Source organism: Rattus norvegicus, chromosome 7 (assembly GCF_021556685.1).
Source record: "Rattus norvegicus strain SHRSP/BbbUtx chromosome 7, alternate assembly SHRSP_T2T, whole genome shotgun sequence".
Lineage (NCBI taxonomy): Eukaryota > Metazoa > Chordata > Mammalia > Rodentia > Muridae > Rattus > Rattus norvegicus.
In genome coordinates, this window is record NC_141540.1 from 36,913,520 (window position 1) to 36,933,797 (window position 20,278).

The 20,278-nt window shown below is 41.1% G+C and overlaps 1 protein-coding gene across 1 annotated transcript in view; it reads right to left on the reverse strand.

Annotated features, from left to right (window-relative positions):
* Positions 1–18,486: 18,486 nt before the first annotated feature.
* Positions 18,487–20,278, reverse strand: part of Nedd1 (NEDD1 gamma-tubulin ring complex targeting factor) — a 41,438-nt gene continuing 39,646 nt past the window's right edge. Inside the window, exon 15 of the mRNA NM_001106779.2 lies at positions 18,487–20,266. Coding sequence (NP_001100249.2) covers positions 20,162–20,266 — 105 coding nt within the window. The 3' untranslated portion in view covers positions 18,487–20,161. The remainder of the gene's footprint in view (positions 20,267–20,278) is intronic.

Below are 20,278 nucleotides of genomic sequence, written 5' to 3' on the forward strand. Positions count from 1 at the left end.
TGAAGAATGAAAGTTTATGATTAATCAGATTCCAAGCTTACTGTGAGTATCATGTATACCACACAGGAATTAATATATAATAACCCGTATATGTACCCAACATTGTTCATCTCTATAAAGAGATGGCACTGAACCTCTGTGGAGAGGTTCACGTCACACTGGACATTGTCTTGACTGAGATAATTTAAGGGATTCTCTGGCTAGCGAGGATCCAGACTTGGAGACAAATCATCATCATAATTCTACAAAATTTACTATACAGACAGAGAACACATTTTTGGATGCCCAGAAGAGAATAGGGTTGCTTTAGGGTCAAGGGAAGATAGCATCAAGAAGGTGAAATGAGTAAGTAACATCCTAGAATTTGAGAGTGTTTGAAAGGTAAAAGCAGAGAGCCATGAAAATGCGTAACCCACCCATGCACCTCCCCACCCCCAGATCTTGAGATTGGTACATTGGATATGGGGTATGTGGACAAATAGGGAAAAAGTCTGCAAGAAGAACAAGAACATCATACCAAGGGCAATATCTCCTTCCTTTGGACCATCATAATTGCATAGAAAATAGCTCTAATGGCTATACAAGCAGTGGCCATGTAGGGAAGTGGGAAGCCTAGTTAGAATGCCATTGGAAACCTAGATGAGATGTGTAGATGTCTGAAAAATAGCATCTGGGACAGAGGGAGGGCAAGAAACGTACCTGGCATAGCACAATACACAACCAAGAGAATCTCAGTAGCACCTAGCAATACTTATTTACAGCTCCTCCACACACTGAGCTGGGGTTGAAGAAGCAGCCTGTCTGAAGGTCTCTGTCATAATTTGCTTTCTTTTACTACAATATATAGCATGGACAAAAGTGACTTGGAGAGGAAAGGGTTTACTGGCCTTACCGATATGATAGTCCATTGCTGAGGGAAGACAAGACAGGGACTCAAGCAGGGCAGGAACCCGGAGGCAGGACTGAAGCAGAGACCACGGAGGACTTCTACTTACTGCCCTGCTCCCCATGTCTCACTCAGCTTTGCTTATTTTCTAAACAATTCAGGACCACCTACCCAGGGCATGGCAGCACCCACCGTTGGCTGGACCCTCTTCTATCGATCATTAATCAAGAAAGTACCCCTACAGGCTTGCCTACAGGCCAAGCCGATGGAGGCGTTTTCCCACTCGAGACTGCATCTTCCCACATGAGCCTAGCTTGCGTCAAGCTGACAGACACCAACCAACATCTCTGCCCCATATTTATATTTTCTCGTTTCATTTTGGATCAAGTACTACCTCAGGGATATGAGTGGCGTGCATATGTGTATACAAATGTGTGCTAGGTGTGCTTGTGCGTGTGTTTGATACATGTGTCTAGAGTTCAAAGGCAATTGAGACTTAGAAGATTTCCCCCCTTTTTTCCTCCATATTTGGGGATGGGGAGGCTTTTCAAGATGAGGATCTTATTATGTAGCTTAGAATGGCCTCAAACTCAGGATTCTCATGTTATAGTCCTCTGAAGGTTGAAAGTTCAGATGTATGCCATAATACCTTAGCGCTTCAAGCCTAGTTTTTTGAACCAGAATATCGTTTTCACTCTACAACAGCCAATGCTAATAACAAAGTCAGTAAAGAAAGATCCCCCAATGCTCCGCCAGCTCCAGTGGAGCCTTTCTGACAGGAAACAATCGTGGTCAGCAGGACAGAGATATGTGTGCCTCGGAACTTGCTCTCCTGGAGACACTTGGCCACTCCTCCTCGACTTTCTGCCTAGGTGATTCGAATAGGTATAATCAGGAGTTACATATTTGCTCTTTTGTTTCCTTTTCTACTAACAGGAACATCGAGACCTGGTTTGGTCTTTATGGACCATGACTCTTTTGAAAGCACTAGTAAAAATTAAGTAGAATCAGAATGAAACTCTAAGAGATGTGATCAATAACTTACAACAGGAAGAATCAACTGTGGATAATCGAGACCTCCTAGATAGTGAAAGAATTAAGGCCCTAGCTATTAGAGGGGGAAAGTCCCATCAATTATAAAAAATCCAAACATTTAGGAATTGCTATCAAGTAGTTACATGAAAGAAAACATTATTTAATTAGAGGAAGGTGGTGGGCCCCTCCTTTAGGTAAAAACAGCATGAGTAGATACAGTAGCACTTCAGAGCCATTGCCCTACACAGGGACATATGATGAAGGTAATAGATGGGTTAATATTGATGAAAAGAGAGTATTATATTATTCTTTAAATTTTATAGAACACTTGGCCAGATCCCGTCCCTGTGCTTGCCCATTATCAAAAGGAACTATCCTATCTTTTAAAAGACAATTACATGAATTTTGGCTAAGAGAGAGTAAAAGACTAAAGATTCCTAACAGCTGGCTGTCTTGTTGTTATCCGAGAGATGATATTTAGAGATTGAGGTAAATGAGGTTTATGACCACCGTCTGGCACCAGTCCGATTCTCAGGAAAATTTATTTCCTGTCTTGCTTTCTGTTCGGAACTTCACGTAAACTGTTAAACTTTTTCTTGGTTATTGCTTAAGTGCACCCTGGCAAGGGACCAAAAAAATTAGTTCCTCTTCAAGCATTGTATATAACCACAAAGCAGATTTCAGTAAAATTGCTGCAGATTCAAACCACCCTGAGTGTGTTGTGTCTGTCTGGCATTGTGCCGAACCTGTGCCTTCCTGAGTACCAGAGCCCTGCTTCTCCCACGGTGCCCTGTGTCTGAGTGGTCCGTGGCACCCCAACTCTTCAGTAGTAGAAATTGTCTTGAAATGTCAAAGGGCGGATGCACAGTATAGGTGGAAGACTACAGACAAGACTACCACATACCACACAGTCTGCAGAGCCACCACTACATCAACGGTCTGCCACATGCTCTCTTTAGAGAAACAATGTGTGCTGTAATAGGGTCTGTGGAGAGCATTATTGACTCAGTGGTGAAGCATGCTGTCAGGAAGCAAGGAAGACAATCCCAGGTAGCCCCAAGACAGACGGCCCATGGAGAGGGCCATGGGTGTGCTCCCCAGAACCACTGAGTCCTAGCTCCACAGCCTGTGATGAAACAACCAGAAGCACATGTCTCCGAGAGAACCACCTATTTCTGAGATGTTCTCTAGGCCTCTTCCTCATTATCTTTGTGAAAAACTCTGGCTCCTTTTTTTTTTTTTCCCGGAGCTGGGGACCGAACCCAGGGCCTTGTGCTTGCTAGGCAAACACTCTACCACTGAGCTAAATCCCCAACCCCTCTGGCTCCTTTTAAATCTATGCTAATCACTATAGCAGGTGGTTTCGAAGATGTACCTTCCACACCCTGCTCTTACGGTGAAGGTTTAAAATGTTTCCACTCTGCTTCCCTTGTCATTATACAATCTGCCCTTAGGTTGGATGCATGTCGCTTCCGAATCCTATTCTACAGCAGTTCAAATAATCCAGCCTTGGTGTTTCTTGTTCAGGTACTCGGTCAGACAAACGAGGCTACCCTTCTAACTGCAGCTCCCTCCAAAGGCCAGGCCTTGGTCAGGGAGGGCAACAAGTCTCATATAATCATACACCAAGGGTGGTGTGTAATACAGTTTTTAATGATCATTTTCATTTCTTCTTGAGACCAATTTCCCAGTCTCTTTGTCCTCTGAGACCCCTAATGCTCTGCTTACAGAACTCTGGGCTCTTTCAAGTTTGTTCTTTCCGATTCTTCCAATCTATGCCCATAACTCATTTCCAAAGTCACCCCACATTTTTAGATACAGCAATAATTCCATTCTGGTACCAGTTTTGTCCTAGTCCATTTTCTCTTGCTAGAAACACAATACAAAACCATGTCTAAATTATAAGGAAAGGAGGTTTAATTAGCTTACCATTCCAGGGATACAAGGGCCCACATTCTTACTGACAGAGTCCCAAAGTAGCATGAGGCAGCTCATGGTAAGGGACAGGAGACACATCTGCATGCCTTCTGATCTCTTTCACTCTTCTCATGAAGCCATCAGTGTCCAATCTAGGGTGCTCCCCCTTGCTAGTTTTATGTAATCCTGATACCTCCCAAAGATTCTATTTCTAAGCCAGATAATTAGATTAAATGTCTATCCCTTAATACCTCACCATGGGAATTAAACTCCAACATGAATTTTGGAGATAAGTAAACCCCAAACCACAGCTTCTTCTCTTGAAGAGGTTAGTAGCCTGCAAAGGCAAAGAATTTCTAGGTCTGAGAAAGTAACTCAGTTGATAAAGTGCCAGCCATGCAAGCATCGGGACCTGAGCTCAATCCCCAGCATCCAGTGTGTGTACATGTGTGCCAGGAACATTAGTGCATGCTTCTAACCCCAGTACTGGGGAATCAGAAACAAGTGGATTCTTGAAGCTTCTAGACTAACCAGCTCAGCCCAGTTGGAAAGCTCCCAGGGTCCAGTGGGAGATGTTGTCTCCAAAACTAAGGTGTTTGGCAATTGAGGGTTTACAAGGGAGATTGATCTTTTGCATCACAGACATGCACACATGCTCGCATGCATGCACACACCTGTGCCCCCATACAAAAACATGAATAATAAATAAAAATAATTGCTATTTTCATATGCAAGTATAATGAGTACATATTTATAAACAAACCGAGAAGGTTGAGAAGAGATATAAAAGAAGAAATGTTTCCAAAAAAGAAAACAGAAAACAGAAGTGTGAAGAGACAACATAAGGCTCTCTGGTGGATTGTCGTAGCCTTGTGCTTTGTCAAATGTTAAGTGAAATAAAACATGGTTTGGTTGAGAGCAGGGAACCGACCCAGAACCAGGAAGATGTATCCTTCTGGAATGAAGGAACATGAAGGCCCTACTGATCACCATGTTACCGGCCTCTGGGAAATGTTCCAAGTCTGACTATGAACAGGAAACAAGAGAAACCAGAAGAGCTCTTAGCTTATGGCTCTCCTCAAAAGCAGAGAGAATCATCCACACTGGGACAGATCTGGGATATTAAAGCTAAAATCTGGGAAGCAAGCTTCAGAAATCTGAAATTATCTACAGCCAATGTTGCTGAACAGAGACCCGTGTGTGGGTGGCAGCCCAGGTTGAAGTCCCAGGACTGTGTGGTGTTCTATGCTGAACTCCTTGAAGGTCTATATGAACACACTGGGAACCAGACTCAGGAGCCTCTGCAAAGCTACAGCCCACGATCACAGCATTTCCTGTTAGACTGAAAGTGATTCAGTTCACACTGACCCTGTGCAGCCACCCTGGAGATAAATGTCCCAAGGAGCGTCTAAGTCTGCTGGGCATACTTCAACTTTGTCTCCTGTAGTCGCCAAACCTTTCATACTCAGACACTGAAAGAAGATTCTAAAGAGAGGAAAATTAATAACTAACCTTCCCAATAAACTTAGATGAAGTAATCCCAAATACTAGCAAAGTAAATCCAAGATAATGAGGTTTCTTCAGAGTGCAAGGATGATTTAACATTTAAAAATCAATACGAACCTCTATATTCATAGATTTAAAGGGGGAAACCAATCTCAGTGGGTTCAGCAAAAGCAATTAACAGAGCTCAGCACCCACTCACTCCTGATTGAAACAAAGCAAAACTTCTTAGCAAACTAGACAGACAATGGGAGACTCTGTGTCTTTCCCCTACCAATTATTGAGAGAGGCGCATTCCGTACTTTCACAAAATTATAAGCGCTGACCTTTTCTTTGGCTGTCTATAACATAACATTTGCTTTATATGTTTCAAATCTCTCTTCTGAGGAACATGAAACACTAAAATCACTAAGTCTTTTTCTTTGAACAGGAAGACACTTCCCAGATGGCTTCTTTAGCTCCAGAGCGCCTATAGCCAATCCAGTTTTCTAGTTTCATTGTCAACTGGATACAACTTAGAATCATCTAAGGACGAATTTCAGTGACTCTAGGGTAGGCTGGCCTGTGGGGATGTCTCTTGATCGCTTTCACTGATGTAGGAAAACCCAGCCCGAAAGTGGACAACACCATTTCCAGGTTTGGGCTCTGGACTGTGGAAGAGTAGAGGAAGCTAGCTGAACACCAAGCCATGCCACCCTCCACATGCATCCACTCTGCTCCTGATGGCAACGTGCCTTAGCTGCTTCAAGTCCCTCTCTTGCTTTCCAATGGAACTTGGAATCGTGAGCTTAATAAACCCTTTCTCACTTAAGTTGCTTTTCTTTGGAGCATCTTACCGAAGCATTAGAAATGAGACGACCACACCTCTAGCGCCTTCTTCGATTCCTTTATTTCCGTCCTTTCTGTCACCCAATACTTCAAAACATGAATCTTGCAGTGAGCACTTACCCTGTGTTTTGTCTGCTAATTGTTTTAATTGCCCTGCTCATCCTTTGAATGTTAAGTGTTGTTACTAATGCATTTTAATTGAAATATACTACCTTACAATTGCTTCCCATCTGGACCGAATATTCTTTTGTGTTATCTTATTTTTAGTTGTTTATCAAAATTAACACTCTCCCACCCCCCCAAAACTAGAAGTGAATTAGCAAAAGGGTCATAGTTTTAGGATAGGTTTTCACAAACAGCATACCTGTAAGCCAACGTTAGAAAGTGAAGCCCTGGGTTCAGGAATTTCCCTCGTGTTCTTTGGGCCTTGGGCCCCAGAATTCAGATGAGATCTCTATTGCCACAGATGAAATATTCCAGTAGAACCCCTGTGCTGGTTTGGATTTGCTTGGCTCAGAGAGTAGCACTATTAGTAGGAGTAGCCTTGTTGGTGTAGGTGTAGCCTTTGTGTAGGTGTGGCCTTGTTGGCGTAGGTGTGGTCTTGTTGGAGGAATTGTGTCACTGTGGAGGGTGGGCTTTGAGAGAGCTTCCTCCTAACTGCCTGGAAGCCAGTCTTCTCCTGTTTCCCTTCAGAATAAGATGTAGAATTCTCATCTCCTCCAGCACTTGCCTACCTAGAGATTGCCGTGCTCCCACCTTGATGATACTGAACTGAACCTCTGCACCTGTTAGCCAGCCTCAATTAAATGTTGTCCCTTACAAAAGTTGCTTTGGTCATGGTGTCTCTTCACAGCAATGAAACCCTAATTAAGACAGTCCCCCAAAGCATGTACACCCTTCAGTGGTATAGTGTATATAGGAGACCCTTTACTGTCAACTTGGCCCAGGCTGCCATGCCTACAGGAAATCGTTACATTTCGTCATAAACTAGAGTGTGGGTTACTTCACTGAGCTCTGCAGCCATCAGTTTACAAGGCTTTGAGTCCAGCCAGACTGTTCACTACTGAAACCTGGCTGCTGGCCTTCTAGCGCGGCATGTGTGTACTCTGCCAAGTTTGGAGTGCTGCTGCTCCTTAAGAGGAAGGAAATGCAGAGGACAGATGTAGGCTCAACCAACCTGACTTCAATCTGATCCAAGGGCTGGATGGGGTTTTGTCCCAAGAGGACCCTCTGGACAAATTCAAAGCATCTCAGCAGTAAAACACCCCCATGGTCAAAGTTAAATTTGGGTCACCCTTTCAAAGCTTACAAGGATTTCTCTGCATCTCATTAAGTCTAAGACTTGGTGATCGTAGGGCCATTAACTTAATAGTCCATTCTACAGCTGAAGCCAAACGTGTGTATGCTTGCATACATGCACAAGAGCTCATGTGTGCATGTGTGTGTGCACACTCAGGTACATACATACATATATACATACATACATACACACATATAAATATAAAACACCTGTAAAATCTGGGTAATTTATTATTATTATTATTATTATTATTATTATTATTTGCTTACTGAGAGTCTTCCTCACATCTATTGTGTGTGTGCTCACTGATTCTCTTCAGAGACTTACTTGCATGGACTATCAAGCCATACCCTCATTTTCAGCCTGTGCATCCTCAGATCTAACTGGAGTCTCTTGTATGTACATGTACGCATTGATCGTTTTTAAGCCAACCAGTGTCATTTAATTGGTCCACGTAGCACATTTATAATAGAGGAAACTATCTCTAACTTAGAAGCTGCTGTTGACCTTTGCTCATTCCTTTCTGCATTTCCTGGAGCTTTCTTGCTTCCCCTTTCTTCCCTAGGCTTCTTCTATTGCGTCGTTGAGCTTTTCTGCAGTTATACTTTATTTCTTCCTCGCTTTACGATACATAGCCTTTGTGGTTATTAGTGTAATTATATACATCATCTTAATTACTTAATTATAATAATCAACTTTAATGCGTGGTTTCACTTATAACGATTCTACACCTTACACCTCTCTATCACATTTTAGATCACTAACGATGCAAATTTCTGTGTGTGCACGCCCGTGCACGTGTGTATGTGTGTAAATCTGGGTGGAGATCAGAGGACAAATTCAGTTGTTGAGTCTCACCTTCCACTTTCCTTGAGATAGGGACTCTGTTGTTTTTCTACTGTATACATCAGGCTAGCTGACCCTTAAATTCTCCTGTCTCTGTCTCCCCTCTAGAAGCCCTGGGGTTACAGATGTTTGTGCTAAATGCCTACCTTCTACATGAGTTCTAGGTACTGAAACTAAGAACAGCATTCTCGTGTGCAAGCATTTCTACCCACAGAGTCATCTCCTCTGTTGACAAATCTCCCTTTCAGTATTCAAATCCAATCCTACAGATTAGTTGTATTAGTGTGTGTGTGTGTGTGTGTGTGTGTGTGTGTGTGTGTGTGGAGAGAGAGAGAGACAGAGACAGAGACAGAGACAGAGACAGAGACAGAGAGACAGAGAGAGAGAGAGAGAGAGAGAGAGAGAGAAAGCCCAGTGTCTCACACATGCCAGGTAAATACGCTGACCTATAGCCCCAGCCCAATGCCATAGATTTGTAACTTTTTAATTTTACTGTGATACGAGCATTTAGTATGAGACCTACACTATTAACAAGCTGTGAGTGTGTAATATATCACTGTTGACAACAGATGCGATGTGCGGGCCCCCCGAGCTTATTCATCTTGCTTAACTGGAACACTATAATTATTTCTTATGCTCTTAAAGATCCGACACCCGATTCAAAAATGAATTGCTTTTCAATACTACAAGCTTCTTTTATGTATCTATGTACTGAGCTGTATTGGGAATTATTATATTTATGAATAGTTTTGTCTTGCTGTTCACCATGTTTTCTCTTGAATTTAGGAAAAGTAACTGCTTTATTCAGATACGAGAACAGCAGAAACCAGTCGGCCATTGAACCTCCACTAAAAGGCAGAACATTTGATATGCATATTGTATGTTATAACCCTCTGTTCCCAAGGAAAAATTAGGAGTTAACCTGTCATCCCAAACATACAGTTCTGTGCTCTGTGCTCAAGAGAGGGGTTCTGGGGAGTGTCTTCTTACATCCTCTAATGGGTTTTAATGAGATTGGTTCATTTTCTCCTGTGGTATAAGAACCAGTTAGCGGATTTCTCAGAAGGTATTTGATCTCTGGGTTGTTAATGTTTGGTCAATGTGAACAAAGGAAGGTTTGTAGCTTTTTGTCCATTTACCTTACTGAAACCACTCAACACTTGCTTTCTTAAGTCCTCTAACACACTGGCTCTCAACCTTCCTAAGACTGAAAGACCCTTTAATACAGTCCCTCATGTGTGGTGACACCTCCCCCCCCACACACACAGACACCAAATTATTTTCATTGCTACTTCATAACTGTAATTTTATGTAACTCATAACTGCTATGGCTATGAATCAAAAAGTAAATATACGACACATGGTGTATCTGACATGGGACTCCCCCAGAGGGGTTTCGACCCTTAGGTTAAGAGCCACTGCGCTAAGATTTACCAGTACAAGAACAAACGTTATTTGAAAACAACATCAAAACAAAACAGAATTTCTCAGGCCTGAGGAATATCTCCTGGATCCAGTGCTTGTCTAGCATGTGTGAGGCCCCAGGTTCAATCACAGCCCACAGCCCTACTGAGACATACCTGTGTGTCCTTAACGTTGTGTCCCTGCTGAAAGTGTTGACTTGCTTGTTCCTAGTTCTCGCTGAAGGGTTTATACAGTCAGGAGAAGAGGAATAAAAAGATTTTAGGCAGCTGGTTTGGAGCATAAGTCAGTAGTTGGGTTTATGACATGCAATAATTTCTAATTTTTAAAAAGTAATAAAGGAGACACGTTACGAGGTCTATAAAATAAGAGGTGTTAAGGCGCTGTTAATGACAGCTGAAACTGAAGACATGGAGTAGAGAATGGGAGCAGACGCGGCTAGCATTTGGGCTAACAAATTATTCCGGTGACCTTAAAGAGGAGAAAACAAAGAGTAGGCTGATGTTAGAGCTCAACTGAGACACAGATCTGGGCCTGAACCAAGGTGGTAGCTTGTGGAAATAAAGGTGCTTCCAGTTGCTTTTCCAAGCCTGGACCACCTAGGCTGAGCACCTTAATACTAAGGCAGACAGGCCAGAGAGATGCCCCAATGGTTAAAGCGTTTGCCACCCAAGCATGAGCACCTACGTTAACAGCCAGACATGATGGCGTGTCTGTAAGCCCAGTGCTAGAGGGTGTCAGGGAAGTCCCTGGAGCTTGGGGACAGTCAGTCTAGTCAAACCAGTGAGTTCCAGGCTCAGGGAGGAAGTTTGTCTCAAGATGAAATATAATGATGGGGAAGCAACTGAGGGAGACCTCGGTGTGAGCATCTGGCTTCCACATGCACATGCACATGGCCATACTCTCACGCAAGCATGTATGTACAACACACTCTCTCACACACAGGCATGTATATGCAACACATACATATGTATACACGAGTTAACATGAGACAGTTCCAAATACTAAATTATCTTTAATGGCTGTTGCTGTAGCATCCTTAGGGGGAAAAAAATTAAAGGCCAATTATTTTGGCCATTTTGCCTGTGTATTTGCACATCTTTGTAAGTCCTAAAGCATGGGTTTCTGTTCTACACCAGCTAATAATATACAAGTAAAGACGTGTATGAAAATCACACACACACACACACACACACACAAAACAACATAGCTTTTCAACACATTTACACATAAAAACCACTATGGTTTATCATTACATCAAAATTTGCTTCAAATATAGAAATGTATTATGATATATGGTTTCATGGTCAAGGAATATGTCTGAATAGTGCATCAACTAATACTTTCAATAGAAAATTAATTGTGAGTGTATCTGGCAACTTATTTCATAAGACAGAATAAATATAGTTATAGAATAGTAAGAGTAATCTCAAATTATTGTAGCTATATACATGATGACATCATCAAAGGATGTGGGAACGTAAACAACAGTGATATTTATATTTTACATAATTCTGCAAAGAATTCTGTGTTTCATGCACCAAAAAAGCCTATAAGACAGAAGTGAACGATAACTATTCAGTTGTTTATTCAAGTTGATGCACCCCAGTTGATAAATGCTTAGTGATTTGGGCATCATAAAATATAAACTGAGTTGGGTGCCTTAAATAACAGGGAAGCTCCTATGCACACTCCGGAAAGACCTAGCCTTTGAAACAAGGGCAACAAAACTATCCCTCCACCAAGAGGCTTTGTAATTTCTGAAATCGATCCTATAAATTGCTAGAAGAGATGTTGTATTTTCAGACTCAAAGCCATAAGTCTAGACAATTTCAGATCATTTACCAAGCGTATTTCTGCTAAAAAGAAAAAAAAAATGGGAGAAAAGTAATACTCTATGACTAACCATTCCAATCGTTGGTCAAAATATCATAATTACTCTTTATAGCTACCATTTTCTCATTGTGTGAAAAAAAGAGTTCAAGATCGAGTCGAGCATATGCTGATATATTTCCATTTAAATGTTTTTGAGTGGTAAAAATCATAATTTACCTAGTCACTGAACTTTTATTATTTTCCACGAAATATATAGCCTCTTATCATCCTTAAATAAATACCATTATCCATAAGGCCAGGCATTCAATAAACGAGGCAAAGAACAAACACGATGGCTCAGTGGGTAAAAGTGTTGGCTGTGTAAGCTGAGGATCCAAGTTTGCAATCCTGGCACCCACATAAAATCTGAGCATGTCTGCGCATGTCTGCAACCTCGGCACTGGAAGGCAGAGATAGGAGGATTCCGGGAGCTTGTTGACCAGCCAGTTGAGAGAGAGAGAGAGAGAGAGAGAGAGAGAGAGAGAGAGAGAGAGAGAGAGAGAGAGAGTTATTTGCTTCCTTGCCTCTACTCTCAAACAAGTTCTGCAAAACACATTTAGACTTTGCCTTTTGAGCAAATGCTGCATTCTAGCCAGGAAGGTTATAATCTCAGATTCCAGGAGGCCGAACTAAGAGGGCCCAGATTCAAGGCCAGCGTGTCTCAAAAATAAACAGACTAGAATGTACAGACAAAAGAAGGAAATGTAAAACTAGATTTGACAGTTTCATTTTTCTCCGTAATGATTTGTCATTTGTCAAAGAAACTGTGTGTGTATAAATGACAACCATCTGAGTCTGCCAGAAAAATGAGTTAACCACATGCAACACCTCTAATGCTCTGTAGTCTAAACACTCAGCTTATCAACAAATAATCATGTATCGATAGATGTGTTCTAGGTGAGATGAAAAAGTAAGGTGGTTAAAGTTGATTAACTAGGAACTGTCAAACAGCTACGTTGAATTTTTAAACGCATAGAGGCTGTCAACCAAAATGCTACCCAACTTTTTTTAGAAGCCAGAAAAAAGTGCATTCCATGCTGGGTAAACTTCATTATTCCATTGGCCTTATTTGCTATAAAACCAAAACGATGGGAATTCCAATGGATGTGTTTACCTAACACTGCACATTCGAACAGTCCCTAGGTAACTATTATCTGTAGATGTGGTCTACACATACTTACAGGTTCAGCATCAGCTCTCCCCACATATGCTGGGATGGTTAGTTCTGCCCGTTTCACCCGAGCAAGGAGTCTCCATGAGGAGCTGTCCAGATGAGGTTGGCCTATGCGCATGTGTACAAAGGGTTTTCTGACTTAGGCCAGTTGAGGTGCAAAGACTTACCTTGGATGTGGTCAACATCATCTCTTGGGCTGGGCCCTTGACCGGATACATAAGAATCCACTTTACTGTGGATGTGACTGCCTCTGGTTCCAGTCATCTTGCTTCCCCACAATGACAATGTGACTGGAATCTTGAGCCAAGTAAGCCCTTTCCCCCTTGTTACATTTGTCAGCACGTTACTAGCAACAGTAGAACAAAGATCTGAGTGCTAAGCTAATGTCAAATGATTCTTTCGCTTTATATATCCTTCATATTTTGAACAATATTAAGGGTGTGGGGGGTAAGGAGAAATCATTTCAACCTACTTATGCCATATATTAGAAGTGATCCCTTCCTCTGTTGGAGGACATCTGGGTTCTTTCTAGCTTCTAGCTACCATAAATTGTATAAGACTGCTAGGAACATAGTGGTGCATGTGGCCTTGCTATATGTTGGAACATCTTTTGGGTGTATGCCCAGGAGTTGTATAGTTGGGTCCTCAGGTAGAACTATGTCCAATTTTCTGAGGAACCGCTAGACTGATTTCCACAGTGGTTGTACCAGCTTGCAATCCCACCAACAATGGAAGAGTGCTCCTTTCTCCACGTCCTTGCCAGCATCTGCTGTCACCCGAGTTTTGATCCTAGCCATTCAGATTGTTGTCAGGTGGAATCTTAGGGTTGTTTTAATTTGCATTTCCCTGATGACTAAGGATGTTGCACATTTCTTTAGGTGCTTCTTGGCCATTCCTATATTCCTCAGTTAAGAATTCTTGTTTAGCACTGTAGCCCATTTTTTAAAAAGGATTATTTAGTTCTCTGGAGTCTAACTTCTTGAGTTCTTTATATATATTAGATATTAACCCTCTATCTGATGTAGGATTGGTAACAATCTTTTCCCAATCTGTTGGTTGCTGCTTTGTCCTATTGACTGTCTTCTGCCTTACAGAAGCTTTGCAATTTTATGAGGTCCCACTTGTCAATTCTTGATCTTAGAGCATAAGCCATTGGTGTTCTGCTCAGGAAATTTTTCCCTGTGCCTATGTGTTCGGGGTTCTTCCCAACTATAGCTTCTATTAGTTTCAGTGTATCTGGTTTTATGTGGAGGTCATTGATCCACTTGGACTTGAGCTTTGTACAAGGAGATAAAAATAGATCAATTTGCATTCTTCTACATACTGACTGCCAGTTGAACCAGCACCATTTGTTGAAAATGCTGTCTTTGTTCCACTGGATGGTTTTAGCTCCTTTGTTAAAGATCAAGTGACTATAAGTGTGTGGGTTCATTTCTGGGTCTTCAATTTTATTCCATTGATCTACCTGCCTATCTCTGCACCAATGCCATTTAGTTTTTTATCACGAGTGCTCTGTAATACAGCTTGAGGTCAGGGATGGCGATTCCCCCAATTCTTTTATTGTTGAGAATAGTTTTCGCTATCCTGGGTTTTTGTTATTCCAAATGAATTTGCAAATTGCAGTACATTTACACAATGGAGTACTACTTGCTATTAAAAACAATGACTTCATCAAATTCTTAGGCAAATGGATGGAATTAGAAAATATCATCCTGAGTGAGGTAACCCAGTTACAAGAGACAACATGCTATGCATTCATGGATAAATGTTTATTAGCCCAAAAGTTTGGATTATCCAAGATATAATTCACAGACCATATGAAGCTCATGAAGAAAGAAGACCAAAGTGTGGATGCTTCAGTCCTTCTTAGAAGGGTGAACAAAATACTCACGAGAGGAAATACAGGGACAAAGAGTGGAGCAGAGACTGAAGGAAAGGCCACACAGATACTGCCCCACCTGGAGACCGATCCCATATGACCGATCCCATATGACCGATCCCATATGACCAAACCCAGTCACTATTGCTGATGGCAAGAAGTGCTTGCTGACAGGAGCCTGATATAGGTGTCTCCTGAGAGGCTTTGCCAGAGCCTTACTGATACAGATGAGAATGCCTGCAACTAACTATGGACTGAACAAGGGGACCCCAATGGAGAAGTTAGAGAAAAGACTGAAGGAGCTGAAGGAGTTTGCAGCCCCATAGGAAGAACAACAATATCAACCAAACAGATACCCCAGAGTTCCCAAGGACAAAACCTCCAACCAGAGGGTACACATGGAGGAACTCATGGTTCCAGCCACATATGTAGTAGAGGATGGCATTGTCTGGCATCAATAGGAAGAAAAGTCCTTGGTCCTGTGAAGGCTTGTTACCCCAGTGTAAGGAATGCCAGGGTGGTGAGGTGGGAGTGGGTAGATGGGAGTGGGTAGGAAGGGGAGCATCCTCAGAGAAGTAGGGGGAGGAGGGATGGGAGAAAGGGAACCTGGAAAGGGGATAACATTTGAAATGTCAATACATAATATCCAATAAAAATACAAAAAAAAAAAAAAAAAGGAAGCGATCCCTTTCTGGGGGGGTATATGTAAGGGTAAAGACAGAGGGATCAAAGGTCAAGGTCAATCTTGGCTACATATGGAGTCTGAGGCTAACTGGGCTATGAAAACTGTCTCTAAAAGTTGAAACAGCTGATATTAAAATAAATTATCCATATCAGAAACATCATCAAACCTAGACTAAGCAGACATCAGTGACAAAAGCCTTCCTGTGACTGTTTGGCATCCTCTGACCCTACTCCCTACTGTTTACAAACACTGACTAATGCCAGAGTATATTTGCAAGTTCTAGAACTTCACATGGCCACCTAGCACTGGTTTGTACCCATACATTTTGTCTAAATCACGTTACTCTGTGTTAAAGGTTCTTCCCTTCATATAGCTGGTAGAGCTCGGTTTCACGTACTATGATTTGTTTATACATTTACTTATTGTAAAGTGTTTGGATGGCTTCCAGATTTGGGATACTACAATAGAACTGTTGTGATCATTCCTGGGCAAGTTTTGTTTAAGTGTCTGGAGTAGAATGGCTGAGGCACATGACTGGTGAATGATGGGAGAAACGGTTAAAAATGTTCCCTAGAATGACTGTACTATTCTACATTGAGTGTAAAACTCAGTTGTTCCACTTCCTCGCCAACTGTGGTGATTTGAATGGGTATGGCTTATATAGAATCCTATGTTTGAATGCTGGCCCATAGGAAGTGGCACTATTAGGAGGTGTAGCCTTGTTGGAGGAAGTATTTCCCTGTGGGGGCAAGTTTTGAAGTTTCTAGTCTCAAGCTACACTGAGTGTGACACAGTTTCCCTCTGCTGGGTACAAGACGGATCAAGATGTAGAACTCGCGGCTCTTCCAGCACCATGTCTGCCTGCACACTGCCGTGCTTCCAGCCATGACGATAATGAACTAAATCTCTGAACCAACCTGTTAAGTCAGCCCCAATTAAATGTTTTCCTTTATAAGAGTTACCATGGACACTGCTGTCTCTTCATAGCAATAGAACCCTTACTAAGACACCAACCCAGGATAAAGCCATATTTCTAGCTCTCAGTAGTTAATTTAACATACACTGGCATCTCCTGGCTTGGTGTGAATTTCTCTGAGGACTGAGATTATACAGTTTTTCCCACTCACAGCCTTCCCACCATCACTGTCAAAGTGCCTATCTAAATCATTTGCCCACTTTAAAACATGTTACTTTTCTACTGAGATAGCATCCTATGTCTGGAGTGCAAGATACTAAATGGCACTTTTTTCCCCATCATGCTTGTCTTTTGAATCTCTTTCGCAGTATTTTTTGAAAAACATTATCAGTTATTTGCCCGAGTTCAAGTTAACAATTTTTCTTTCAAAGTTTTATCCGTTGACATATACAAAACTGGTAAGCTCAATATTTCCACCTGATACTGTCTTCTAGAACCTTAACTAAAAATTTGTATATAGGTTGACTGATTTTAGTTAACCTTATTATCCCAGTTTTCTACTTATTCCAACAAAACAAGTATAAACTTTCTCTACTGGTTGGTTTTTATTTTTATGTCAAAAATCAGTTGATAGGTATGTATGACAGGGCAAGACAGTGCTGAGGTTCTCTCATCTTATATACTTCTGAGGGCCATTTTAGGTTTAACTAGAATTTGGTCTCTTTGATGGGAAGCCCCATAGAAAATCACCCAACTCTATTCTAGAAGTCCAAAGTTAAGATGCCCCAGCTTACTTAGCTTCAACCGTCTGCTTGAGCAAAACCTCCCCCTTCAGCTAGCTTCTGTTAAACTGCTTGCTTATGCAAAACCTCCTCCTACAGCTGATGACAGGATATGGTTTTTGCCTTTTTAAACCCCTTACTTTAAATGCCCAATGCTACACTTGGGTTCCAAAAGCCCAGGTGTGGTCCCAGCCAATTGTAACAATGACTCTCAATTGGCTATAAATTTGTGTCATTTCTGGTGGGCTGCCCCTAACATATGCATGAGTGTGTGTAGCAGGATGAGAATCTTCTTCTGGACTTTATTATACAATATTGATGTTATATGAGTGTGTATGCCAGAATGAGAATCTACTTCTGGACTTTATTATACAATATTGATGTGATTATATTTACATGTATCTCTTATCTTGGCTAGTTGTACCTTTTAGTGAGGAATTATGAAATGTAAACACTAATGTGCTATTTTTCCTAGATTGCTTGGTTACTCAAATATTTTCACATATCTAGATGTTTCATAGTACTGAGGCTTTCAACCCCTGATGTGCATGCCACACTTGTTAAGTTTGCCTTCTTCTTGGAGAGCACAGTGCATGGGTCTTTTATCAAATCCATCCCTCACAAACTCATGTTTTTATACTATTCCAAGTGGCATCTAACTTTCTCATTAAATGCTGCTCACACAGAAATGAGGCTTTTGTATATTCACCTGCACCTGGGTTTTAAATCAGGAGTGAATGCTAGCTTTGTCAAACAACATTCAAAAAGAATATTTGCTTTGTGATAGTCTTTTCTTAGACTGCCTCGTTATCCCAAGTTTGCATCTTTGGGAGGTTTCCTTTGGCTATATCATTTAATAGGCTGCTGGATTTGAACTATTAAAATGTGATGTAGGATCATCAGGATGCTGTCACCTTTGAGTAGCAGAGTGTTGCTGGCTTTTGTGAGATGGGCATCTTACCCTGATTTCAAAATACTGCAAGCACTTGTTCAGCACAGGGTGTTTTCTTTAAATATTTGAAAGGATTCATTAGTTTTCATACTTGGCTGTGTGTGTGCATGTGTGCACGCACTGTGCTGCGTTGCATGCACACACGCATACATACACACACACACACACACACACACACACACACACACACACACACGAGAAATACTTGTAGAATAGGTGATTTCTTTCACTTCCAATATCGATCATTCATGTCTGGTTTTCTCAATAGTGTGGCTGGCTTATCAGTTTTATTGCTAGGAACTACTGCACACTTCACTATCTTCGTTGACTAATTTTGTTTTCCACTGCATTCTTTCTTCTTCTTACTGGGGCATACATATTCTTCTACTTGCAGGTAGAAGCCAAGGTCACTAACTACAGGGGTCTTCCCTTTTCTCAGATACACTTTGATGCTATACATTCATCTACAAATAACACACGGAGTGGTTTGCACAAATTTTAAGGATTTATTTAATCATATAAGAGGAAGAGCAGATGGGGATGACAGAGAGAGAAGGGGAGGAGAGGGGAGGGAAAGGGAGGGGAAAGGGAAGGGAAGGGGAGGGAGCAGAAGGGGAGGAGAGAGTACTGTTTTGTTGCTATGCATTAATAACAATCTTGTCTATTGTTTTCAAATTCCTAGAGGGAAGGTCAAGTCCCCTCAGTATTACTCCATTTCAGCTAGGGGTGAAAGGTTCATGCTCAGACCGTCTACATTTTGAATACAAAATTTATTGTCCTCAGTGCTTAAATCCATGACAAGTGTTCACCTATACACATGTTCTATCAGATCCCCCTTAATACACAATATATACACCTATAGAAAAAAGAAGTAGGAAAATATTAATAGATTAAAATGTAGTATATAGACAAAGGACTTCTGCATTCTAACATTGTTTGAGTGACATATAAGGGGACTTGTTACAAGTCATAGTGTCACCATATCTGCTAAGTAAAGGCCACGGACACTTGATACACAAATAGACTTTCTGAGAAGCTTGGGAAAAGTCCTGCTCCTGATCCACTTTTGGAGATAATTATTCATAAGTTTATATTTATTAAATACACCCTAACAGCTTCCACCTCTTTAGAAACCCAGTTAGTAATCTAAGCTACATTTTAGTAAACATCTTGATCCTGGAAAGCAAAAGTGGGTAGCAGATCTCTGTATAAAGTACACAGATGAAATCTTTGGGCAAGAGGCATCCAACACCATCAAAGTGTGGGTCACAGCAGGCAGAGGAACATGGTCAGTGCTGCCAACGTGTAAATTCTTTGCATGATGAATCTTTATAAATAATATTATGGTAAGGCTAAAGAGAGAAAGTGCTGTTCACAGCACATTGTAATTAGAAAAAGTTAATGGTAAACAACACAGAAGAAATAATCTATCCCTTTCAGTTGTGAGGAAAAAAATGGCAACAATATGTAATATTTAGTATCTTATAAGAAAATTTCACTGATCCTAAGTTGAGTCATGGTAATGAAAATCTGAGAGTATGATTTTGCATTTCGTTAATTCATTAGACAATCAGCAGATATACATAGCCCTTGAATCTTCCAAACTCTTAAAAGTTTTTCCTATATAAAGTTAGGTAACCAGAACAAAGTTACCATGTATCTGTACAACACAAAATGTATTACATATATACTAAATAAATAAGTCATACCTGATGTCGTCATGTTAACAAAATAATTACGAAACTGTGAAAAAATCCAATTGCCACTTTAAAATTATTTCTTTATAAAATAGAAGGTATACCAGGGTTTTAAACATTGGCTACCTAAAAAAATTTGGAATACAATTTGTCCATCAAAAATATATCTGTTTTAAAAAGTCATTTACAAAACATAAACCCATTCTTATATGAACATTTTTTTTTCTTTTAGGAAAAGGGCACTTAGTGTATAGCTAAGGCGATCAGAAAATAAAGATCCTGTTGACTTCCCCACTAGGAAGATGGTATTCCGTGCAGTTTTAATATAAAAATATAATATGTCTGACAGAGATGGAATAGTGCGCGCTGCAGAATCCGTTTTCAAGGCCATGCGAACAATACTGGTTCTGTGTATTTCAGTTGCCAGAAACCTAACTCATAACAAATCAAGGTGTCCAGAGGCTTCAGAAGTGGGCCCGCAGCCTTTTGTTTTCTTCTCGCAGCCTTTCGATCTCAGCCACTAAGCCTTCATTCACTGAGTATCTTTCCAGCAAAGAGTGCATTTCATTCTGGAAAAGGGG